This window comes from Melopsittacus undulatus, chromosome 1 (genome assembly GCF_012275295.1).
Source record: "Melopsittacus undulatus isolate bMelUnd1 chromosome 1, bMelUnd1.mat.Z, whole genome shotgun sequence".
NCBI classification, from domain to species: Eukaryota; Metazoa; Chordata; class Aves; order Psittaciformes; family Psittaculidae; genus Melopsittacus; species Melopsittacus undulatus.
In genome coordinates, this window is record NC_047527.1 from 63,487,232 (window position 1) to 63,514,008 (window position 26,777).

The 26,777-nt window shown below is 36.6% G+C and overlaps 1 protein-coding gene across 1 annotated transcript in view; it reads right to left on the reverse strand.

Annotated features, from left to right (window-relative positions):
- GABBR2 (gamma-aminobutyric acid type B receptor subunit 2) overlaps positions 1-26,777 on the reverse strand; it is a 446,922-nt gene that overhangs the window by 232,955 nt on the left and 187,190 nt on the right. Inside the window, exon 4 of the mRNA XM_034064922.1 lies at positions 5,128-5,229. Coding sequence (XP_033920813.1) covers positions 5,128-5,229 — 102 coding nt within the window. The remainder of the gene's footprint in view (positions 1-5,127; positions 5,230-26,777) is intronic.

A 26,777-nucleotide genomic window follows, 5' to 3' on the forward strand; every position in this document is an offset into this window, starting at 1 on the left:
TTTTGGGGTTTTTTTCTCCTGTTCAGCAGAAAATAGTATGATGGACATTGCAAAAAGATACTAGAATTGTTCTGCAATTAAATGCACAATATTAGTAACATCTTTAGAATGGTTAAAGTTGAAAAGAACATAATATGCTTTGCTTCCTTTTCTTTATATTTATATTTAGCCACAGATTTATAGAGTAATGTAAATCTTACATAAACTGCTTAGATTCATTTTAACAAATTGAACAAGGTCACACAAAACTAAACAAAATACACAGATTTGTCCCTCTAGAGGAGGCCATGAGCTCCTCTCCTATGAAGACAGGCTGAGAGAGTTGAGGTTGTGCAGCCTGAAGAAGGTTCCAGGGAGAACTTAGAGCAGCCTTCCCATACCTAAAGGAGGATTATAAGAAAGCTGGAGAAGGACTTTTCACAAGGGCAGGTAGCGATAGGAAAAGGGAGAATGGCTTTAAGTTCAAAGAGGGTAGATTTAGATGAGGTATGAGGAAGAAGTTCTTCACTGTGAAGGTGGTAGGCACTGGCGCAGGTTGCCCAAAGAAGCTGTGACTGCCCCATCCCTGGCGGTGTTCAAGGCCAGGCTGGATGGGGCTTGGAGCAACCTGGTCTAGTGGAAGTTGTCCCTGTCTGTGGCAGGAGGGTTGGATGTGAATGGTCTTTAAAGTCTCTTCCAACCCAAACCAGTCTGATTCTATGAAACTGCAGAAATAGTATTACAGTTTTTGTAAGAATGCTGAAAATATTTATGAATTATTTAGTGAGAAATACCTCATCAATTATTTCTATTTTTCACATTTAAAAGTTAATTTTGGTCACTTTTGGAACTCCAACTCTGAATCTTTTGATCTCTCTGAACATAAAAATGCAGATTTGATATTTGAAAAAAAGTAGGAAAGTTTGGTTAAAAAGTGAAAGACACAGCACCTAATTATTAAAATTGAATAAATTACTTTTAATTTTATAACATGATGAGGACCAATTTTAGAAAAACAGAAGATGTGTAGCCTCATAGATTACGAGTGCTGGAGACTGTAGGCAGGGTGTTAGTGAACAACTCGATAGTACATGTTCAGCAACATTGCCCACTGGCTGCTCAGCTACCTCCATACTGAAATCACAATGCCTGTGGTGTGTGGTTCCATGCCTTAAGACATTGTTTCCACCTGATTATCACATAAATCACAGTACAATTCCCATAGTGACTGTTCTGTTACTGTAAAGCTCTACAAGAACTTTATAGCTCATGCTTTTTTTTTTCTCAGAAATATCCTGTGGCATTTCAACAGCCTTACTGTCTGCAAAGATCGTTTTATAGCAATGTCATTGTGCAATTAGTTTGGCAACAGCACTCAGACCCAAATTTTGCATGTTCAGCCACATAAGTATGTGGCTCTAAATTCCTTTAGAATTCAAGCTAGAATTCACTGCATTCATGCAAGCAAACAGACACACAACAAACTTCTTGAAAATGTTTTTCAAACAAGGCATAACAGACCACCCGTTTTAATACTGGCAGTCAATCCTATTTTCTAACATACTCTGCTCTTATTCAGGCACCCAAGCAAATGGGTATATTTGCTGATTTGTCCACTTGTCAGAAAATCACAGTTCTGAATAACTGACCATCACAATATCCGAACAAGGATTTCAGGGAAGACGGATTTTCTGTCAGGCAGGAATCTCCACTTTCAGTGTGGGCTGAAGAGCAGAAAATATGCAAAGTGTGTGAACCAGTTCTGAAACAAGTTCTCAAGAAGCCCTGATGCTCAACTGGAAAGTTTTACAATCCAAATGCAAAGATCAGCTATGGCTCTAGAACTTGATGATCCATTATATTGTGTCATCTTTGGGATGTATGATCAAGCCAAAATGTAATATCCAAATGTTTGTGTTTTTTTTTTGCCTAAACTTAGTGAGTTTCCATGTTAATAGATAAATTGATGGTTTTGAAGTACTCAGTATATTGAGGACATTAAGATGTCTGTGTTCACGAAAAGTTTTGGATATTCCACCACAAACTGACTGAACAAGATCAAAATACATGTTCTTCCTCTGTGCAATGACACACTCCTCAGCAATGACACCTCTTTTTTGCATGCCCTTCCACATTTTTCCAGATTTATTCCTGAAGAAATGTATATGAAATGGTATATAAGCGTAGATTCATTTGACGCCAGGCTTGGGTCTGCTGGCTCCATCCTGCATAAGAGACACTGAAGATCCAAATTCAGACAACTGGACATAGCTTAAATCTCTAAAAGAGATTTTATCTAGATGGATAAAGAAATCTGTACTGAAGCTGGGTACCAGAGCTGGGTATATGTCAGCACTTGCAGAACAGGATAATATGTCCAGTTTATAGTCTCATGCAAAGAGATACATCAGACATTTACTGAAGCATGATTTTTGCCCCCTTCAGTCACACTGTTAACTATCAATCACTATGATTTCCTTGCAAGGCTATTTACATCAGCCTTCGCAGGGCTGATGCAAGTTAACACAGTGTAACTCTCTTGTAAGGATCAAAGAAGCCACCCACTGGACTCCAGCAAGCGTCAAGTACTCTTTGTTTCTCACAGAGTTGAAAACTGCTTGCATGAAGCTAAAGCATATTTGACAGGAGACATCTGAAACTAGGCAGGTGATCTATGAGATGATTAAAAACATTCTAGGGGGAATGCAACTCCCAAGACCACACTTATATAAAAAGACCAATGTTTAGACCATTAGCCAGATGGTGAGCTGTCATATTTACTCTTCTCAGAGATCAGAGTAACAATATCAGCATTTAAGCTTTGCCCCTCTGTAAGCAATACATATGTTCCCACATGGACTAAAGTTCAAACAAGAAAATGAAGAACAGTTACATTTCATTTACCCACAGTTGTGGCAGACTCTCCATAAAAACATATTTTATATATAGCAGAATCTCAAAAGTGAATGAATCTCTGTTTCCTTCTTTCTTTCATGTAGGTGATGATATTATTCACCCACCAAGTGCCTTTGGTATTACTGACAGCTGAGTAGTATAAATCCCAAAGACAGTGAGGATCAAGATATCTAAGATGTTCTACTGAGGGATGAAGAACAACTTGTCTCCTCCACTGTCATTTCCAACAGCCTCAGATATGAGGCATTCTTTAGCCTTTTCAGAGTTTGTGAGTGATGCACATTATGCAGGAATAGGCAGCTATTTATTTTATTTTTTTTTTCCTGGCCTGCAGAGCTTCCCTTCTGTGATTGGATTTTAATCTGTCTCATTTCTAATGAATAACACCACAATGTTGTACTACACAGCTTTCCAGAGAAGGATTGCTACAATATCTCATCTGCCAAGAAAAGTCAATGTCTTGGCAGGCTCTTTATGAAATATCTAAATTGAACAGCTCGGATGCTCTGTCTTATTCTCTACCATATATCTGACAGCCAAGATGTTATCAATAAATCTACTTAACGCTGGGTAACTTTGTCAATAGAGATACCCACATATTCTGCCTTGTGAATGCCTGGATGTCCATCTGAAGAACTACAGATGAGCCTCTGACGTCAGCTATGGAACCACTGACGGTGAAGGTGAGCTAGAGGATATCAGCTCCCCTATTCTAACATGCTGGCAAAACTTGCTGATGTCTGTTAGTGTGCATGCCACCCACTTAGGCTGAGTCCACATCCAAACCTGTTCATGGCTCAAACGTTTAAAATTTAATTAACTTGACTGTTAGAATGAGAGATCAAGTTTGATCAGTATCCAAAACACCTATTGTATTGGGGAAATCACATGGAAACTGTTTCATTGAATTGGAATTCAGATATTGTTGTTTGGGGTTTTTTTGTCCTATGGGCAAGATATAAGAAAATTGGAAACAGAAGTGTTACTGCTCATAGAAGTTGCCTGTGCATGCTTAGAATTTTTTAGACATTTAACTTGATATACAAATACATATCCTCCAACATCATTTTCTCTGAACACAAAAATGAGTTTTAAAGACATCCTTAAGCCTAAATGTTCTTTCCAACTGTGACTCAAAGAGGCTGAAGTCGATGTAGAAAAAAGTAAGATGTTGCTGCGAAAAAATATAAAACGTGTATTTCTGGCAAATCATACCAGTTATTCCTATTTTGCAATGCATAACCATTAATTTCATCAAAGTGTGTTACAAAAATAAAAGATATTTTATGTCCATATGAATCACAAGTACAGTAAGCAGATACCAGTTTACTATATTAGGTTCACATCTTTAAAAAAGGAACAAACATTTTTAGAATTGGATAGCTAGGTTGTGCCTGATGTGTACCTAAGGATTAGCAACCTTATATTCGTATCAAGAATAAACTGTTGTTTTGATACTTGCTTATTTATTGTTGTAGTAATTTGTTTTGAAGAAATAGAGATAACTTTAATACATTATTTGTTCGTCTTCTCATCTTCCCTATAAAACAGTGTGTTGCTGACATACAGGAAGGCTAGAATCAAAGTGCTTCTTCATTGTTTCATGTTAATAAGTAGTTTAAGATTCATATCTCCTATGTTTAGTTTATTGTTGCTTGCACTGCTTGGTAATGCTAAAATATAGTTTTAATTTTATGAGATGCCAGGAACCTAATAAATCATTATAATAAGAAAACAAAGGTAGATTATTCTGCTGTCAAATTTATTCTTTTTTTTTTTTCTGTTATGATTCATATGAAATAATGCAGATGATATAAGCAAGGAATTCAATCTAAAATGTGTAATGAAGGCAATGGAAAGATGCTCAATGCTTTTGCTATGTGATAGTTTACCTTAAAAGGGTTCTGGTTCCAAGCCTCAAGAGCTTTTACATGTATATCACTAAGACTGATGCAATAGGTACAATCATTAAGCCAGCAACAACTTTCTCTACTTAGTGTCCCTACCAGGCACTATAAAAATATTTGCTATATGCATAGACATTAGTTGATTTAAACAGGACTAGGCTCTCAAAAGGCCATTTGTTGACCTTATTATGCAATGGAATGTAGCAGTATATAATTCTTAAATTTTATTTTATTATCATTCTTCATAGAAAAAAAAACAAGAAAAAAATCAAATGCATTGATATGATCATCACTTCCTCTATATTTGTCAAACAGCAACACATACCTTAAGCTTCTTTACACTTGTGCAAGGATCGTTGGAGAAACTCTCTGTATCCGAAATCTCAATGTCTTCACCGTACAGGACACCAGTCAGATCATTCCTCACCTGTCAGAAGTTGAGAAAAAGGCATACTAATGAACTGAGACTCAATGAGGAGCAAGCACTTTAATGAACAAGAAATGACCTCAACAGTGGTATAAGCATACACATCCTTTTTTCCATTTCATCTAAAATCTGATTAAGGCACTATTCTTCTATAACCGTAATCAGCTGTCAATGGGTGTACTTTGCTTTTTGTGATGAAAACTTCACAGCAAAGTCCCTCTTTGTATCACTGGGATGGACAATTCTTGTGTCTTTCCAGTGCTGTTAAGAGCAATAGCTTTCTTGTAGCCAAAGCAATGTTTCAGACTATAAAGGGAAAAAGACTCATCAAGGAAGCTCTTGCATATTCTTAGTGCTGAATTCTGATTTGAAAACACTATCAGCTGGTCCTAGCATGAATCAGCAGAATTTGTCTTACGTCTGTTAGGGATTACTAAAGCTTAATGAGCATTTCTGTATTCTCAGCCTTTCTTACAGCATGCGTCTTATCACAGGGTAGCGAATGGTATGGTTTGCTTAAAGGTGACATATGCAACCACATACCAGCAGATTTTCTCTGTTTTTTGGTTTTTTTCTTAGTAGCAAGATTATGTCCTCTTTGAGCTGCCTAATAGCACAAAGAAACTAGATAACATGCAAACCAATCTGTTTTAAAGATTCAGGGTTTTTTTTCCATAGCTACTCTAAGGTTTTCTGCCTTACACATTGCTGGCTTTCCTCCAGTCACATGACTGCAAAAACAGAGTTTCACATCACTGTTCCTAATAGATGAGTAAAAATAATTTTAACTGTATATAACATGGTTACAGACTGAATAGAGTGGCACTCCAAATTTATTTTAATAGAATCATGATCACATTCATTGCACTGATTGTGTTTTTTATGTGTTATAACAGAAGTAGGAGAAGCAAATCATAGCATAAAACAGGTATCCTGAAATGCAAACACGGAAAACACAATACTGGAAAGAGAAAGATATGTGATACTAAACAGGAAAATTTAGAAGTCTATAAATCCTATGCAGATACTTTCCAATAACCATCTGCATGGACTGCTGGAATTACATATTTTAAATGTCCCTACTCTCCTTTTCCTTGGTGTCCTTTGAGAGAGAAACACAGCCCATTCAAACCAATTTAAAAATATTTGATATGCAGTGATGTGGCAAAGTAAAGAAGAGGAAGTGGTCTGTCTTTCAGAGGCAGGAACTTCTTAATTTGATTTGAAATAACCATAAAGTTTATATAATGAGAAGACATTTTATCCATGCAAAAGTAAGGTCCAGCTGTTGTGATATTTCTTCTGCTTAAAGTCTATCACACTCATGCCTAAGGATACAGTAAATGAGATATGAAAGGTCACAGGTAAGACTACTATGTTCTGTTGGCAGCTTTACTTTCAAGACAAACTCCTCTCTTCACTAATCGTTCAGTCTTTCGTTAATGTATGCTTGTGAGCATCCTCCTAATCTATGCGTGTCAGTGGTTCTGTTGGGTGATTTCATGCAACTAACTTTTTTTTTCTTTTTGGTATGCTGCTTGATATTTTAGATATCAACAGAGCTTTTTGTAAAAAAGAGGAACATTAAAACTATCTTTGTGCTTTTGCAAATTTCTTCAAGACAGAGAATGATAATCTGGTTCCTGGAATACAGTAATTTCACTACTTGATTCTCAAATAGCATTCCACCCTTTTGCTGCTTCCTTTAAGTTGTTCCTGCCAAGGTTCTGGGTTGACCAATTGACTGTCCTGCAGACCATTACACTGGTTGCCCTAATTACTTCTTTCATGGCCTCTTTGAGGCATGCTTTAAAACTACTAATACATATTTTTACGTGATAACCTTTTACAATGGTTAAAACAACTGGATATATAGCTATTTTTGAAATTAAAAATATTTTATTTTAAAGAAGAAACAGTCAATGTTCATCAAGATTTTAGTTACATCTATAACTTTTGTGATGTTATAATCAGCTTTTAAGTTCATTTTGTAAAAATATAGTCACTGACAAAAAAAATTATCAGTAGTGACTTCTTTTTTTTATCAGTATACTAGGAAAAAGAATGATTGATATTTTAGCTCCAACAATGCCACTAACTTCTCCTTATGATACAGGTCTTGATACAAAGAAAAATTGCTTTTCTGAAAGAAAAAAAAGACAAAATCATCAGTGATAATAAAATAAAAAAGACCTCTCTTGATCATAGTTTAGCTAATGTCCAAAATCCTTCCATCTAATATGAAATTCAACTGGAAAAAGTAAATTTTCCTTAGCTAATTGAACCATACTTTCCAAAGGCCTACAAGTTACCATATGCTTCTAACCTATGCTGCCCTACTTTCTTCTGTAAAACAAGAAATCTTTTAGTTGCATGTTTGCTTTTCTGATATTTTCTTGATTTTCTTTTTCTGGAGACATTTCCAGTCCTTATTTTAATCTCAGAGAGACTAGATTAACATTACTCAGTTGATCTGAGTAGAAAACAGCTGATTCACCAGTGCTATTTAGCCAAATTAGACTATTAACATGAGAAAAATTATAAAAATATACATTAAGTATTATTAAAATAGACTGACAGAGATAGGCTTCAGTGGATGGTACAAAGCTGACTCTTGATTATAAAAATTATACTTCAGACTGTCTACTGTCTTGCTGTGATTCCTTCCTTGTAGAACTTCACAAACTGCAACTGAGGTATTCAGTTGCAATGATTTCTTTTTTTCTGAGAAATTATATGATTTTTTTTCTCTAAGAAACACTTATTTAAATACTGAAAAACTACTGAAACATTTCTTTGACACCTCCCTGACCCATCTGCTAGAAGCCAAATACTTAGTAGCTTTCAGAGCTCTTATTTTCATTGGACTACTGATTAAACTCCCAAAGGACACATCTTGTTAGATTTAGTGCCAGAGAGTTTGGCAAACCTTTTCCTCCACTGCCACAATCAGATCCTGAATGCTTTCCAGATTGCATCTGTTGTGGAGATTTTGCCAAAAGAAAGGTGTTTCTTTCCCATTATCACAAGAAGATATTAGAAGATTTATAAGAATTTACAAGGTTTGTATTGTTTTTCCAGATAACAATGTTTTCTTTTCCCTTCCAATTCTATGACCACTAGTCTGACATATCTCATCTTGAGCCTGTTGGTGGGGTATTTTCACTGGGGGTATTCCAGTCTTTTTTTCTTATTTCCATACTTTGTTTCACCATTCTCAGGTTCTTTACTTTCTTTCTAAATAATCTAAATATCTCCCAGAATTTAAACTTGTGTTTTTCTTCCTACAGAAGTTCTTCACTTCTTTCAAATAAATTTAACTACAGAATTTTCTGATTTTGGGTCCAATGTCAGAATTTGAAAAGCCTCACCTCCAGTTCTAAAAAATGTTGGGGAGTGGCACAGGCTGGCTGATCCCCAAGTAAGAGGGACGCAAGTGCAATAACACAACCCCTGGACTAGGGACCTCATCAGCCAGCATCCCAGAGAGGTGAGCAGGACAGGCTTAGAGAAAACAGTTTCAGCCACCTCCAGGTAAGTTTACAGCAATAAGGCAGGTGCAGGGTAAAGCTGGGAAGTCCATCCATGAGTCTGGGACAGGATTTTGTCTGGTGAGAATATACGGGGTCAGACAGAGTCCTATGATTGCTGGGCATGTCTGTACCAACCAGAAAGGCCTGAGAACAAGCCAGGAAATGAGTCCAAACCAACACAGTCTGTGCCAGGAACAGCTGTGATGGAGAGAGAGAGACCAGGAGTACTGCAGCATCACTATGACAGGGACTGATGGCACCAGGCTGAGCTGAAACAGGGTCCTGCATCTAGGAAGGGGAAGCCTCAGGGGGCTGGTAAGTGGCAGAAAGAGGAGAGCTCTGACACTGAATTTTGTTGTTGGCATGTTTTTTACTTCCTATATGATGTCTGTATGATGATTCTCTGCATACAATATATATATGATGCCCTACCTTACAAGGATACAAAAGCTGCACACGTAATGATTTTGGTTTAGATTAACACATACCATTCACTTTAGTGGGATTATTAGTGAAAGCACCAGCTCAACAGTAGCAAATATCTAGCATCTATTTGACCACAATATCTTCTTTTCATCAAGCCCGTTTTATTCTTTTTTCCCAGGAATATAGTAAAGAAAGGTGATATTCCTGGTGAGTTGATAATCTAATGATGATAGTGGATTCAGGGGGTTCCACCAATCAGTGGTTCAAACAAGGTTTCAGTTTATAAATTTAAAGGCACAGTTCATTCATTTAATCCTAACTCTGCCAGTTTCAAAATAAATGTAATAACTTCCAGATTAATCATACTACTTTGCTTTTAACAGATATTTCTGATGACCTTTTGGTTCACTAAAGCTGCATGTAAATACTGCAAGCTAAATCCTTGTTGTTCAGGGCAGTCTGATCCTACCAGATGTTGATTATAAGAGACTCCTAATGAATGAGAACTGTTGAGACCAGATGGATTTTACAGTCAGGTATTTTACTAAGATTTCCTGCTAGTGAGATTTATACTGTGTACTTTAAAATGCTGCTCTGTAGGAGTTTCAGTACAGAGATATAAAATAATATGAGTACAAAATAAATGTGTTAAGTATTAGAAAAAATATTTCCTCATTTCATAGACAAAATGTAAATTGTGAGTAATTGCAAAGGGCAGATTATAATTTCTGTGATTAGTAAAAATACAGAGATCTCACCATTACAATGCATTACAAGCATACATAACTATCCTTATTTTCATTCCAATGAAACAAACACACTACATTTAGAGGCTTAGAAACACTGTGTGAAACTTATTTTCAAGAAATATCTGGAGAAGAGAAATTGTGTAATACTGCAGCACACTGATGTTTGTCATTGCCTTTAGATATAGAAGAAAATTGAGGTATATTTTCCTTGATATATCCATCATTTTGGATTACAAGAATGAAAGAGGAACACAAAACTGATATTAAGGAGAGAAACAACACAAAAGATAAATTGTAGATAAACCAAAAGAAAACAGTGAGATATTATTTTAGGTATTAGGAAAGAGTTCCTTTTACAGAAAAGCTAAAAATCTAAATAAACTTTATTGCATAAAGGAGAAATAAAATCAGAGATGAAATGGATTTCTTTTTTTTGTTCAAAAGAAATCAGATATTTTTTAAAAATGACATACTGTCTGCAGTTTTCAAGGTGAGAGGAAGGAAAGAAGGAACCCTAGGATATTGGGACTTTTACTGGGGAAAACAGTCAGTACCGGCTTTCAAGAAAAATATGACTTTTTCTTCATTGAAGTAGAAATCCAGCAAATGGATCTAACAAGGAAACAATGATGCCAACCACATGAAGTTTAACCATGCCAAGTGCAAGGTCCTACACCTGGGTCAGAGCAATCCCAGGCACAGCTACAGGTTGGGCAGAGAAGAGATTCAGAGCAGCCCTGAGGATAATGACTTGGGGGTGCTGGTCGATGAGAAAATGAACATGAGCTGGCTTCAGTGTGCGCTCACACCCCAGAAAGCCAAGTGTATTCTGGGCTGCATCAAAAGGAGTGCGACCAGCAGGTCGAAGGAGGTGATCCTGCCCCTCTACTCTGCTCTTGTGAGACCTCACTTGGAGTATTGTGTGCAGTTCTGGTGTCCTCAACATAAAAAGGACATGGAACTGTTGGAACAAGTCCAGAGGAGGGCCACGAGGATGATCAGGGGACTGGAGCACCTCCCATATGAAGACAGGCTGAGAAAGTTGGGTCTGTTCAGCCTGGAGAAGATAAGGCTGCATGGAGACTTCATAGCAGCCTTCCAGTATCTGAAGGGGGCCTACAGGGATGCTGGGGAGGGACTCTTCATTAGGGACTTTAGTGATAGGACAAGGGGTAACGGGTTGAAACTCAAACAGCAGAGGTTTAGACTGGATATAAGGAAGAAATTCTTTACTGTGAGGGTTGTGAGATACTGGAATGGGTTACCCAGGGAGGTTGTGAATGCTCCATCCCTGGCGGTGTTCAAGGCCATGTTGGATAAAGCCTTGGGTGATATGCTTTAGTGTGAGGTGTCCCTGCCCATGGCAGGGGAGTTGGAACTAGATGATCTTAAGAACCTTTCCAACCCTGACTATTCTATGATTTTATGATTCTAAATAACAGTGTAACTCTTGCCTGCAAAAAGTGTCTGAATGATTCAGACTATTTTTGCCCAGAGTGATATTACTACTACTAACAATAGTCAAACAAAAATAGGGTATTTCATTTCTTTTTATGTAATTACATCTTCCAGTTAAGAAATACTAATTTTCCTCATTTCTGCCTGGAATGTCAATGTGGTAAATATGATTTCACATAAAACTTACATATCCCTGACTTCCACACAGATCATACCCATTTAAACACAAACCTTTGCAAGTTATATACGAAATGCTCTAATTTTTCCCCAAATTCTCTACAGTAGAAAAATTTCCTTCTGTTGTTTTTTTTTTTGTCTCAGAAATTAAACGTAATCATGAACTCTGATGTTAACTATAGTTGTAGGTAAGCAGAGTTAATAGGAATTTAGGGTATGTTTGGTACAGCAAATGTTTATTACAGGTTGTTCAGGTGACTTACAGACTGTTTGAGTTAGAAGCTGATTTCTGTGCAACAAAAAGAGAAAAACAATCCATTTTACCAAGAGGTGGATCACTTGCTATCAGGTATTCCAAGATGCCAGCATATTACAGTGAGTAAAAAATTTAGCTAGAAAAAGAAACAGGGAGATCTGTGCTATGACAATGTATGAACAGATTAAGTTCCACTTAATCTACAAGCACATTAAGGACCTGCACAACAAGCTCATCAGGACTTTGACTAGTTTGAAGGTAAAAACTTTCTTCAGTAAGACTGGATCTTCAGACTTAGAGATATCTGCTATCTTAGAGACAGGGCAGAGGGTCAGGAGGTTGTATACTACAGTAATTTTCATGCCAGGTATTGTGGAAGTGAATGGGGGACATACCAAGTATATATTATTTAGAAATCTGTAAACCAATGCCAGAAGTAAAAGTAATTAAGCAAGAATTCAAAATACTTGTTTATTAAATCAAGTGAATGTAATAGGACTGCTGAAAGTTGGTGCAAGTGTTCAAGTAACTAGGAATGTTGAAATACTGAACATCTTTATCTTGGAGGGAATGTAGAGGCAGACAGGTGAAGGCACTCCTTATTATGTATGGTGTATAAATATAAAATAGTATGCAAAATATAGAATGTATCTGGATCTTCTTATAAATGCAATTTTACAAGGTTTAGAGCATGTATTTAGAAAAAAAATACTTAGAGAAATAAAAAATCTAAAAACTGTGTAGTACTTGTATTTCTTAAATATGCAAAAGCTTAAAACATATTTAATACTCAGAAATAGTCCATATGCTAAAACATTTCTGAGCAGAATTCATTGAGAGGGATAATTCAAGCAAAGCAACATGAACAATAATTAAATCTTATTTAGAAAATATTACCAGTGTCAAAAGAGCTATGATTAAAAAAGGAAATGTTGTTACGCAAAATCATAGCATAGCATAGCAAATCCTTCTTGATTAAGCAGAATGAAAGCAACAATAACATTTACACATTTACAGTTTCTCCATCCATGATGTATGAAATACTTTTTATTCCAACACTAACTCGGAAAGGTGTTACACTGATATTGCCAAAGTTAAGATACATGAGAATTTCTAAGGAATGAGTCATCTCATCCATAAATAGATGTCTAAAACAGGTGAGATGAATTGCACCCTGAAAGTGTCTCTCTCTCTTTTCTCTATTAACTATAAATGGAGCTTAGATATCTCTCAGATACTAACAGACAGTTGAACGGTAGCTGAATCCCAGGTCTCAAAATCTAACCCTGTCTCAATATGGTATTCCAGTACTGGTAGCATCCATTGAAACCTGGAAACCCCAAAGATCCCTTACCTTCATAAAATTTTCTCAGGAAAAGTTTAGAGAAGTGGGCCTACTTCCTTGCATTCTTTCTCAATCTGACCACCTAAACCCTAAGAGAGAAGAAAGAGGTTCTTCCACTTCTTAGCTGGTAGAGAAAGTTTTGTTGAATGTGTGGAAGTCTTTATCTATATGGGATTTTTTCTGGGCCAAGTCTGAAGTTTTACCATGCACTCAAGTTGCTGTACTGAAGCTATAGTTATTTACTAATGGTTTAATTGCATCAGATTCAGGGGATTATGACAACACTTATAAAAACACCTCTGTATCCAGGAGTAAGTGTTGTTATTAATTGAAAACTATGAATACAAGTCTGAGTGGGAAGCTAAACAGAAAGAAACATTTACCTAATATGAAAATCAGATGACATTTTGATGAAGGGAAGATTATAGAAAACATACCTGTGAGAATACAGACAAAAAGAAATTATTACTATTTCGATAACCCTCCAAAATATCAATCTGCATTCCCCAGGCTTCCTAAGTGCACAAAGGTCAGCAATATCAAGCTAAAATTTAATTCTGTTCTATGCTTGAACTATGGGAATAGTTATCCATAGTTATCCTTATTGTAATACACTGGGGTATTCGGGCTTTAGGCCACTTAGGAGCAGAGAGACAGGTTTGCTTAAAAGTTGAGAACAGTTTCATAAATCATTTTATTTACTTACTTTCGACTTGCCAATGCACTGCTCCAAACAGTTTTGTTTAGATCAACTTGTAAAAAAAATCCCTGTGGTTTAAACTTCGTAAATGTCGTGGGGTTTTTTTATATTTCAGGTGGAAAAGGGAAAACAGACACCACTTCAGGGATATAATATCACCACATGATATTATTGCACCTAATGATAATGCTAATAAGAGACTTGACAATTTTACCACATGAAACATGCTTCAGCCCCATGTTCCTTCCTTCTGGAAAAATACAGAAATTATGTTCTATGGCTTCTGACCCAAATAGGTTCTGCTATATTAGAGAACTAAATTAGATACTAATTGGAGTGATACTACTGAGCAGAGGCATGTAATCAGGAGATTTAAAAAATATATATTTTTTCCTCTTTTTCTCCATTGTCTATCATTTGCATTCAAAGAACTTATTTCACTTGCACTGGTTCTTTTAAATTGTGCCATCATTTTCTGTTTTTTTTACGGCTGGAATTTTAGAGTGTATTGCACTGAATGTAACTTAAATCCATTTGGAAACTAAAGTTAAATTGAAGGTACACGATAATGAAGTAGTAATGCATTTCTTACAGTGTTATATATTGAAATATACTAATGTTTAATTTTTAGTAAGAATTGAAAAACTTTTTGGAGTTTTTAAAGTAGGAAGCATAACATACTGATTAACTTTCCTCTGTTTATACACTTCAGTGCTCACGAATACCATTCCTATGATCACTGGGATTATTATCTGAGGAAACAACTGATTTACAAACCTGATGGCCCCGTTCTGCACATGCAAGCACTGCTGATCATTCTGGTCAAATGCTTCAGCATCTGCTCTCTGTGACAGACACCTTCTTTCCTTTATTAATCTTTATAATTCAGAAAAAGTAAATAATTTCACAAATGTTCCTGTTTCTTTTGCAGCCTTTCTGTTTCTAGGACCAGCAAATCAGTATCTTCCAAAGCAGTGGTGTAAAACTTCCTAGAATTACTGGCACCAAGAGTTTGCACTCACTTATCTGTACTGGAGGAACTGAGGAGTTATGAAACCATAAAGAACTGGGATACTGTCAATGTTACAGAAAAATCACTTTCCTTCTCACTTTCAAGCCTACATATCCATAAAACTGAAATTCAGTTTTAGAAGTGTCAGCCTTCACAAAGGGAACCACACCCTTCCCTTTGGATCTCCTCACACTACTCCATATTTCAGATAATATACATACCATCTTACAGGCTAGCTGAAAGGCTATATAACCTGGGATATAGAGGGAAAAAAGATCTTCTATAGGTGCCCAACCAAGTTTTATCTACAAAAAAAAAATCTGTAAATCCCAAATGGTGCTCAAGTCTGTTAACTTATGTATTACTACATTCTGACCTATACATTTTACATTACTTTCTACAATGATCTGTAAAATTTCTGATAATACTTAATAAATTCAATTTTATTGCCATTATGATGCTGAAAGAAGGTTCAAATGACCAAACATAACTAATACTTGTTTTGTTTGGAGAATTATTATTCAGTGCAGTAACCTCTGACAGAGTTACTTCAGTGAAGTTACTACTGTGAATATTCACAGAACCTCCTATGATGTTTATTCAGGTAAAACTGTTCACTGTGTTTTTTGAAGACATCATGTTTAAGAACTTAATACTACAGTTAAAACTTTTGTAATATGCAGCTGGTCCAACCTTTACCTGCATGAAAAATAAATCCACTAAGAGGTATTTTCATCAGTTGCAAACAGAAAATTTTGAGATGGAATACTGTTTTAAGAATGAGTCCTTGATGACTTGACTCTACCAAACAGTCATACACATGAGTATGCTGTCCCACTTGAAACTACTATACTTCTTTGAAGATGGGTCTTAGATAAAAACACGGACTTCTTAAGAAAATGGAGCTGCTTACACATATACTAATACACCCTTAGTATTCCAATAGTTACCAAACAGATTCTACTGGCTAAAGATGAATCTCCTGTTTAAGACAGCACAAGAATGTGCAGGAAAATAATACACAAACAACAATTATTTTTAATAAGGTATATTTGTATGTAAGATGTTCTATGCCAGAGCAAGCAGGCTGGGGGGGTAGGGGGTAGGGGTGGGGGTGGGGTGAGTCCAGAAAACAAAAGAACAAAAGTATTAGGATCTATGCTCTTCATATATGCTTAAAGCATACTGCAACAGAATATTTGCCCTAAGCAAGAGCTGAAGATCCAGATACCATTATGATCTGGCTAAAGGAAAAGTAACCAGTATGACCCATGTCCTTCATTTTTCTTTTTGGAGCCATAAGTGCTCACAACAGTACCAACTGAGATTTTAAATAAAGATTGTAAATAAATACTTCTAAATAACTTCCTTGTATACCTTAAACAGTATTTTTCCTCTATCTTACAAGCAAATTAAAATCAAGACTTTGTTGAAATGTTCAATAAAGAGTTGTTAAACACCTCTTTGAGGAAGAGCCATTAACCTCAAGAACATTGAATCACTGATTTCTGTGGAAGCTATCCCTGCCAAAAGAAGTAGCAGCTATGTAGGAGCTGTATGATGGTGATGCCCCCATCTTTGTCTACTTCTGCTGCCAGATAAGGACAGCAGTGACCTAAATCTGCCCTACTATTAATCCACCAACTATTAATCATTGCAGGAAACCTCACTTGAGTGACTACTTCCTGAAAAAATATTTTGATTTTACTATTATGCTTCCAAACCAAAAAGAGGGCAAGCAATCCTAGAAAATGTTAGAAAGACATATGAAGTGGATCATGTGCAAAATTAATAATATCTAACATTTAGCTAAGCATGATAATGCCACACACTGCTCAGGAAAAATGATAAAAAGAAAAATAAAGCTGGCAAACTCAAGACTACTAGTGAACTTCCAGGCATATGACTTCATCTACTTAAAAGTATTTTGAAAAGGTGCCATGCACTTCACACAAAACCAAGTTGTTCTTTTCTGGAAAGCACACAAAGTTGTTCCCTTATATGTAGTAGCAAATTGAAGTCCAAGGCTGCTTAAAGGAGCGAAAGTTGCTGAAAGCCTGCAACAGAAAAAATAGTTTATGTTTAAATAGCACTCTCTGGCAAAAGGTGAGATACAGTGGTTGCTGTCACCTGGGGAGAAGCAAGTTACGAATTATTGGTTTTGCTTCTAATCTTTCCTTCTTTTTCCCCTTCTTCCCCCTAGGAACTCATAATGGCACTGTCATCTATCACATTGCTGATTCTCACAAAATCATCATGAGAGACACGACTGTTCTCTGCTGAAGGCTTTGGAGAGTAACCACTTCTGTTGAAAAAAAACCAAGCAACTAAAAGATGTGTAGAAGCTATAATCACATTCTTTTTGGAAAGCAGGAATTTAGACAAGCGAGCTACTTAATAGCTCAGTTAACCCATGCTAGTTAATTGATCCAATTAATATATGATATTGTAACTTTAAATTACATTCACTTTTTAATCTAAGTAAAAATAAGGTAAAGCAAGAGAATATAGTGGCTCTACCAGAGCATTTTCATCCTATTTGCTAAGACTCCTAGATTGTTAAACATTCTTTCAGAGTTTGGGGATTATCCTTTAGTCCTCCAAGTTTAAGGAAAATACAGAAACTATATTTTTCTTTGAATATTGAAGAAAACCTTGCAGCAGCATTTCCTGCAATGGCGTATGACTGTTATTTCACACTTTATTTACTTCAGAATCCTCAGAAGGATGCCATATGGTGGTGATAATTTACTGTACTTGAGCGTCTCAGTTTGATTCACATACTTCCTCCACCGAGATTTCAATTGTCAGCTGAAGCAGTACTCCAGTTACCTGTGAAAGGTCCTTCTAGAAAAGGAATTTACCCCCGGCTCTTGCACGTATCTTTTTGAACCCTTTAATACCTTTGTTAATTGCTCTTGCTCTTTTCTCCTTTGGTAGACTTCTGTGTCTAATATCTTTTCCTGAAGCTTCTTAAATCACAGCAGTTCTTGGTATATCTCATATCAAGTCCCTGATAAATGAATTTTGCACATTATGTTATTCTAAATGGGATTCTGAATAGGCATTATGCTGGTTCTTGGCATCTTGTCTTAAGTGGCCTTACTGTGGTTTGCATTTGTTCTTACAACAGCATAGTTAAAAATACCATGGTGGCATTTTTTTGATTTCCCTGGATTCATATTCTCTTTTCCTGCAGATGAATCCTCCAGGGTCTTATTAATACAAGCTATTTGGTTTAAGAAAGTAAAGCAAATTTTATCCATGACTGAAAAATGATAAAAAAATAGAAGCAGTTTATCATTACTGTCTGAAATGAAGTTCTTAATGCAGTGTGGAAACCAGACGACGAAATCTTCTAGGTTACCTAAGAATTACTTGAAATATTTTATGCTACAAATTAAGCAAGCAGTTTCATTCTTGTCTTTGGGCAAATTGTTGGCTACTTGACATGGTGATAGTTATGACTGTTTCTTAAGAACAAACTGACAACCATCTCCATGTGTGCTAATACTTTTTACTGTCACTGCCCTTTTCATTTTAACATTACAGATTGTGCCTGGAATTCACAGAACACCTGGAATCAGACTTTACCCTTCTGTATGCCCACAAGATCTAACAACAATCTGGCATGAAAAAATGTTCTGTACCTTCATAAGCATACGTTTTATTTTAGCTGCCTTAGGGAGGAGAGAATACACTTAGTGCCATTAAAGGCTATATTTGACTTCACCAAATTGAACAATCTCCTTCAAAATAACTTCTATCTACTTCAGTTTTAAATAAATTCATTGCCATTTATTACCTACTTTCAACTGGTCTGAAGGATAATACCTATTTATCTTTTTTCCTTTTTTTTAACCTAACATTAATACTCTGTAGCATTAATCTCCCTCCTTTAAAAAAGAGACCTAGAACCACTGTGAATGATCCCTGTAGCCCATACAAGCAGACTCTGTTCAGGCAAGAAGCAGCTGTACTGGACTGGGTCTTTGTAGTAAGGCATTATTTTTTTTTTATGATGTATTTTTATTTACAGAGCATTTCTATGAAAGCTCTACACAGGCATTTTAAAATTTAGAATTGCTGATCCTGAAATCTGGATAATTCTTTAAAGCTTCATATTTATAATTTTCATATTCATATTTATAATTTTATTGCTCAGAGCTTAATAGATTAATTTTCAGGCAAGTGACATGCAAGTGTCTTCATACAGTGCCTAGGTGTGAACAGAAGCTGCAGGAACTGAACGGGGCTTTTTATTAAGGCTATTTATCCTAGTGAAAATGACATCCAGGGGCAGAGCAACATCCTCACATATGCTGGATTCAGGCGGCACTTGGATCACGTAAAAGGTGGAGCCCTTCCTGTAAACCTCTGTAAAATTCACGATGCATAAACATAGTTTCTCATGTGAGGATTCTGACAAAAAAGGTTAATGCATTTTTTTGGATTTATTAACAGTGTAAAGAGGTGTCAACAGCCTCATTATATAAGACAAAGTATAGTGCTGGAGTTTCTGGTCTGCCACGGGCATTCCCAAGGTATTTTTCAGAAAGGTATGATTGTGCTCTGATCATTCTTTTAGACAACCAGCAAAACCTTCAACCTCTATATTTACAATGAGATGCAGCAGGGAAGTAAGCTAACATGCTCTACCTCTATGGCAGTAGTCTCCAAACTTTTTTGATCATGCACCCCTCTCAGTAAAAAACTGTTGAGCATGCATCCCAAATGTATGTATGTATATTTATTTTTTTTACATTATAGACATGTTCTTGATACTGTAGTAATATATTATGCTTATTATAAATCAAACAAAAAAAAATTAAAAAGGATGAAATCAATAAAATAATATTTTAAAATATATGTTATTAGAGGCATAACCTCCCCCCTGTTTGGTCTCACTAGAGCAATATAATTGAATAGCCTTCATTATTTTTTAAACTCTTGGTTTAACAGTAATTTGAAGGTCCGGTTCTAAGTCCAGTTTATCTCAATACTCAGTTTTAATGGCTGCCAGCTGAAAGCAGTACTTCACAAAGATATGTAGATGCAAATGGAGGACATACATCTCTGGCTACACTTACTAAACCATAATGTTAATTTTTAAGTCTGTCCTGGGTTCAGCAATAGCAGTCATTTTTCTCCTTAGTAGCTGGTACAGTGCTGTGTTTTTGACTTTCAGCCTGGGAACAGCACTAATAACACCAATGTTTTTAGTTGCTGCACAAATGTTTAGACTAACCAAGGACTTCCTGAGTCTCATGCTCTGCCAGGGAGGAAGGGAAGCTGGGAGGAAGCAGAAATAGGACACTTGACCCAAGTGCCAGAGGTATTCCATACCACAGCACGTCATGCCAGGGGTGTAACTGGGAGTTACCTGGAATGGCACTCACTGCTCAGTTGGGCTTGGTCAACGGGTGGTATTGTATTCTCTCCCCCTATTATTTCCCTTATCATTATTATTATTGGTGGCAGCAGCAGTGGTTTGTGTTATACCTTAGTTACTGGACTGTTCTTATCTCAACCTGTGGGAGTTACATTCTTTCGATTCTCGTCCCCATCCCTTCAGGATCGAGGGGGAGGGAAGAAGGGGGGGAGTGAGAGAACGAGACTGCATGACTGGCAGAGTTTAAACCTCGACAGTTCTTCTTGGTACCCACAGCTACTAAGAAGGAGAAAAAATGACTGCTACTGCTGAACCCAGGACAGTCTCGTACACCAATGATGCAAAGTCTAGTAAATTTCCATCTTCCTTGATGTTAATCATTTGTTCTTGCAAGCTAATCAGAAGGTGTTATATTTTTATATACTTAACAATTGGGTTCAAACCCCACTGAAACTCCTGTTGGGAAGCTTTTTAAACAGGCTAGAAAATACAGTTTCCATGTATTTTAGTGTACGGATATAAGAGTTTCTATTAGGTGACTGACTTACATAGTTTGTGAAAATGAAATTACATAATGATCAACACATTTCCAAAGTGTTCTCTCCATAGCACAAACTTCTTCTGAAAAGCAGTGACTTTCTCACTCATTGTTAAAACATCACTTTCATGCCGAAGGGACACATAACGTGGGGTTTGGGGTTTTTCTTAAATATCTCCTAAGGACAGCTTCTGTTCATTGCAGATAAGGTCAGCAAGTTTGGAACACTTCTCTTTTTGTAAAACCAAAATGCATAACATCTTCCAGTTCAAAAACTATTTTAGGACTTCACCATAAGAAAACCAGTGAACCTATGTGGGGTACAAATGCCTGTCAATAGTCACCACCCATCTCATTACAGAACATTAGAAGTATTCTGCTATTTAAAGGTTTTTGGATTGTTTTATATATATATATATATATAAAAATAAAAAATAGTTACATCATTAGCACCCTGTAGCACTTCATGCACTTTTGGCTCCAGCTTCTTTGCTGCAAGAGCTTGCTTATGAGTGACAGAGTAAAATAATTTCACATGTGATGCTAGCTCTGTAGCCTTACCCTGGAATACATTTTTTACTCCAGAGGCTCCATCAGTTTTTACACTTACACAGTTTTCGCATAAAACATTACTCTTATTAAAGAAGTCATTTTTGTGAAGAATGTATCTTCTGCAGTACATTTTTCCTTCAGTGGCTCACAGAAAAGAAGTACTTTTTTACCTGATTCATTATTGAAGCAGAATTCAGCAAATGCTGTAAGCTGAAAGATATGGAAACATCTGTACTTTCACCTAGCTGCCTCAAATCTTCTCCACTGTACAACTTGTTCTAATATCTGTTTCTTCAACCCTGTAACTCTTCTGTGCATCTTCCAATGGTATATACTGACAAAAGAATGGACTTAGGTTTGTTGCAGTGTTGTTCTCCATTTATTATTTCAGCCATTTTTACCAGTGTAGGAAGAATATATCTTGCCCCAATAGTATGGTTGTTGGTTGTTTTTTTTTTTCCTTTTCTATTAAGCAGATTGAGTATCTCATGACTTTAAACTTCACGGAAAAAACTGCAGACGTTTGTCTTCATGTTCTGGATGCTTAACTTTCAAATGTCTTTCTAATAGTAATGGGTTCATTTATTATCAATAGCTAATGTCTTAAGGCACAATATGCACTTCATTATTACCAACAGCAGCTATAAATCCATATTTCAAACAGTTTTCTTGATAAGTTTGCCTTTGGGAGGTGGAGGGAAGCAAATTCTTGTCAGTTCTAGTTAGCTTGTCATTGTTTGGCTGATGAAGAGCTTGTACTAGCAGTAGGAGAAGTGCCAGCTCTGCCATTTTCTTGTTTGCTTGTACTGGCATTATCAGTACTATCTTCAATCTGTAGTTTCTTTGCAGGAATCTTGTTAAGCCACTTGTCCATTTTGTAGCTTAGTAAAAACTAGATAATATGATCCATAAATCTACTTAATTGAGCACATGTGAGTGAGGATGCTACTGTCAACCCCTCCACATTGCGAAGGACCGACACTTTCTTCAAGGCAGCCCATAAACCCTACATAACCATGTGAAATATGGACTAAATGCAACAGTGTCAATCTGTACATTAAATATTAGTAAAGCTTAATTACTTTCTTAATTTTTTAGATAAAAATTAATATAAATAGAAATTCAACTATTTTCTCCCTGTACCCCAACGAATCGTCTTGCGCGCCCACTAGGGTGCACACACCCCTGTTTGGAGACCAGCACTCTGTGGGATCCTTAGTCCTACTCACTCTTTAGCTGTGCAAAGATCAGTTTGCCAGAATCTATCTGGATGACAGCATGCATTGAAGGCAATCTGTGCCCACCTGCAAAAAGACATACACTTCAAGGCATATGTCTATAAAAAAAAAGACATATGCTTAAAGTACCTAGAGTCCCTATACACTTCCTCTCCCATGACTGAACATAGCAATTTTATCCAGTTTTCCCACTGGAATGGGAAGCAATGCCAAGAACAAAAACCTCAAAATTGAGAAGAAAACCATAAGATCATTTTGCAATTTGGAAATAGACTGTACAGTAAGAGGCCAAATGAGCTCTAAGATGGATTAAGACAGAACCAAATCATGATGATATAGTCTGTACATGATAAATTGTCTACTTAAGGAGATTTTCTAACTCCAATCTCTTTAATCTAGCAGGCAAAAATACATAAAATATAGTGACTGGAAGTTAAAGATTAAACAAGACACATTTTTTAATGTGTATCACTATTCCTTAGGACAATGACAAAGAGTATAGTAAATTTCCCAGCCTTCTGGTTTTCTTGAACATGAATACCCGAGAAACAACAGTATTACACATATATAAATTAGATTCTGTAGCATTTTTTTTTTTAGCAAAGCAAGAAAATACCTAGCGTTTCACTATGAAACAACAATTTCATGCTACAGATATAACCAAGCTTTCTTATTTTGAACTTCTTACTGGCATCTTCTCTAATCCGCACTTCAGAAAGGTACCCTTCGTTTATTTACACCTTTGTGTCTGTATTGACAAAATGAAAATAAATACCCATAGATAATAGCTACAGCTGAACCCAGGACAATAATAAAAATATCAAGTTCTTTTCAACTATTTAAAATCTACTCATGGAAAACCACCAATGACTTTGGTACTGGAATGGGTTGCCCAGGGAGGTAGTGAATGCTCCATCCCTGGCAGTGTTCAAGGCCAGGTTAGATGAAGCCTTGGGTGATATGGTTTAGTGTGAGGTGTCCCTGCTCATGGCAGGGGGGTTGGAACTAGATGATCTTGAGGTCCTTTCCAATCCTAACTATTCTATGATTCTATGATTCTATGACTTTCATTTCAGTGGCAGCAACCTGAGCACCAAGCAGTAATATGATACAGCAAGTCCAGTTGGAATGAAGTTATGAAGTCAAGTTCCTTTAGAGCAACCTGTGTAGTGCTGTGCTTTGCATTTGTGGATAAAACAGCAGTCATAACCCACTAGTGTTTAGCTAATTTTCAACAGTGCTTGCACTGTGTCAAGGATTTCCTTCTGCCGTTTGCCCAGAAAAGTCAGTAGCCTAGGAGTAGGTAAGACGTTGGTAAGGGGACACAGTGAGAACAGCTGACCCAAAATGATGGAAGGGATATTCCATACTGTATGGCATCATAGCAATAAAAGCTCAGGGAAGGATTTTTACATTATATTATACAACACTGTATTAAGATCTACTGGTATATAAACAGTATTTTTAAAGAAAAAAAACACAAAGATTTAGCACCTAAAAGAAATGTATCAGTCAATCTGAACTCCTGCGAAATACAGGGCATAATGCTTTAGTCAGAAAGTACTGCACCAAAACTATGGGACAGAGGTTGACAGAATCTCACCCTCAATAAATATCCTTTTTGAAAGTCCTTTCTGTCTTGGAGACAGTTGAGAACTTTTACTTTTTGCTGCAGACATATTCTTAGGACCAAGCTTAAAATCCCAGGTTCCATAGAGTTTAGCATTTGCTTATCAAGTAATCATATTTAGCTTTCTTTTTTCTTAGATAAAAGCTTGCAAATAGGCCTAACTACAGCTGAGAATCTTTTCCTTCCTTGCATTGAAATGCAAACATCCATACTGTGTACATTTGCAAATACTTGCATTGGTTTCCCTTGTTTGTCTTTCATTCTTACACAAAATTTTACAGGAAAAAGGTCTTTCATACTGATAATAGGAAATGAATGTGAGTTCAGTACTAGTCCACAGTTTTGTTTTAAATTGACACAGAATTTCTACTATAGCATCAAAGGATCTGCAAGCCTTGTTTAACTTGCACCACAGCATCATCCCTACAGGCCTCTCCTTGGATTCTGCCAAAAGCCAGGCTGCAATTTCTCCTGAGATCTTTTTGTCCAAGCTACTGCAGCACAAAAGAGGGTAGCCCAGTCCTTCTCATTCTTTGCTTGTGTTTCCTGTTGAGCTTACCTGAATCCATCCAACACAGCAAACCAGCTGTGTAAAATCTCTCAGGTATTCCACTGATGAAGCTTGATAACTGCATGTGCAGCTCAAGTCCTTCCTGCTTGTTTTCCACGCTGCATGCATTTGTGTATCTTTGAGTCAGGTGCCCCTTCACCCTGCTTTATCGTTTCTGAATTCTTGCTTGTTCCCATCACCTTGCACAGTGTGCTTTTGAGCCCTGCCTGTTGTTATCTCATTGAACTGTGGGTTATCTCCCTCCCATGCAGTTAGTAGGTTTGTAGTTTTAGTTAGCCAATGGAAAGCAGTATGAATCTGGACAGTTTCATCTATTTTTTTCCCCTGAGACACCTCAACTTGGGGTGAGAGGTGCCCACGGGCTGTGAGGGTAACTTTATCTGCCTAAGGGTATTGATAAAAATATACAGGAATCTTGTCTGAGAAATAAAGGCTCAATCAAAGGTAAAATTAAGAAATTGATGACAAGTATTTTATATGGAAAAACTAAACAAACAGGTTATGCAGAGTATTTTAAGGACACAATGTTCAAGTTAAACAAGGCAGTCAAGGTGATGGGATTTCTTTAGTTTTGTCTAATAGAATTGCACAAAGGAAAAGCAATTCCAGGAGAAGAGAAAAGCTAGAAAACACTAGCTTTGAGGCAAAAGGTTGTTCATAAGTTTTTTTTCTTTCCTTTGACAAGCATTTTTCCTGAGGTGTCTAATATTCATATAAACAAAAGCATCCATGAAACTATGGATGATGAAATCCGTCACAGAAAACTTCCTTGTAAATACCATGTTTTTTCATTTCAGCAAGCTGGACAAGCAAAGTGAAACTGGTCTGAGGGCAGACCTCAGGACTGACTGCAGAAGGCTGACAAGGGTAACACAGAGCACTTGTCTGTTCCACCAGCGCAAGAGCAAACAATTGCAATCATTCGACCCGACAGATGAAGCAAAATGAGATTTTTACTAGGCTGTAGGCAAATTAGTGTGCTAGTACATCAGAATATCATATAGGCTGAAATTAAACAAGTAAAGCTAAAGTGAGGAAAATGACTGGAAAGCAAAATAAGAGCTGAAGGCTACACTGCAGCACATCCTAATCAAAAGGTAATTCATATATTCCCTTACTGTACTTCTCCAGGGCATAACATTTCAATGTGATGCAGGCAGAGCTACAATCTCTCATACTGCAAGGAGTATAATTTTTCAGTATAGCCAAAGAAATATATCAAAGCTCTGAACTCCACAAGCAACACACTGCATTAGCATGGCAATTTGGATCTGTACTAGACTAGAGGTCTCTGAACTCTTCTGAATTCTTACTGTGATTGTCAGGACTGGATACAAAACCCTACAGTAAAAAAAAAAAAACAAAAAGAAGATTTATGTGATTTGTTCTAAGCATTTTGAAACAGGCTTTCCTCCCTTTTCCTTCCAACTAGTGATTTTAATACTGATATAAATTGCTGGTTTATAGCCTTAGAGAGAAAAGACATCTTGAAATGACATGTGGACATCTTGATGAAGCTAAGTAATGATAAAAATGACTTGGAGAAAATGAAAGGATACACTTTTTATTGATAAAGTTACTGCAGCTGGATCCTGAAGTCCCATTCTGTTTAAAATTAGCATCTCACACACAAAATCACTTCAGATAAATGAAGCATAGGGTAGATCATACCTCTACTATATACAAGCTCAAAAGGCAGACGGATCTCAGAAAAGTTTCCAAGCTGGAGGCATAACAAGTTTCAGAGTTCAGCATAAAGCAGGGGAGGAAAGGGAGCTAAGTAAGGTCTGGGAAAATATACCTGATGCTTCTTAGTGACTGTAAGTGAGCAGATAGTCATATCCTTTGCTTGAAGACAAGAGGAACTGTAGGGAGTATGGTTCTATACTGAATAGGAGGGATTTTTTATGGACAGATTCTTGCTTCTGTAGGAAGCTGTGGCTTCAGTGATCAGCACACAAGCACCACTCC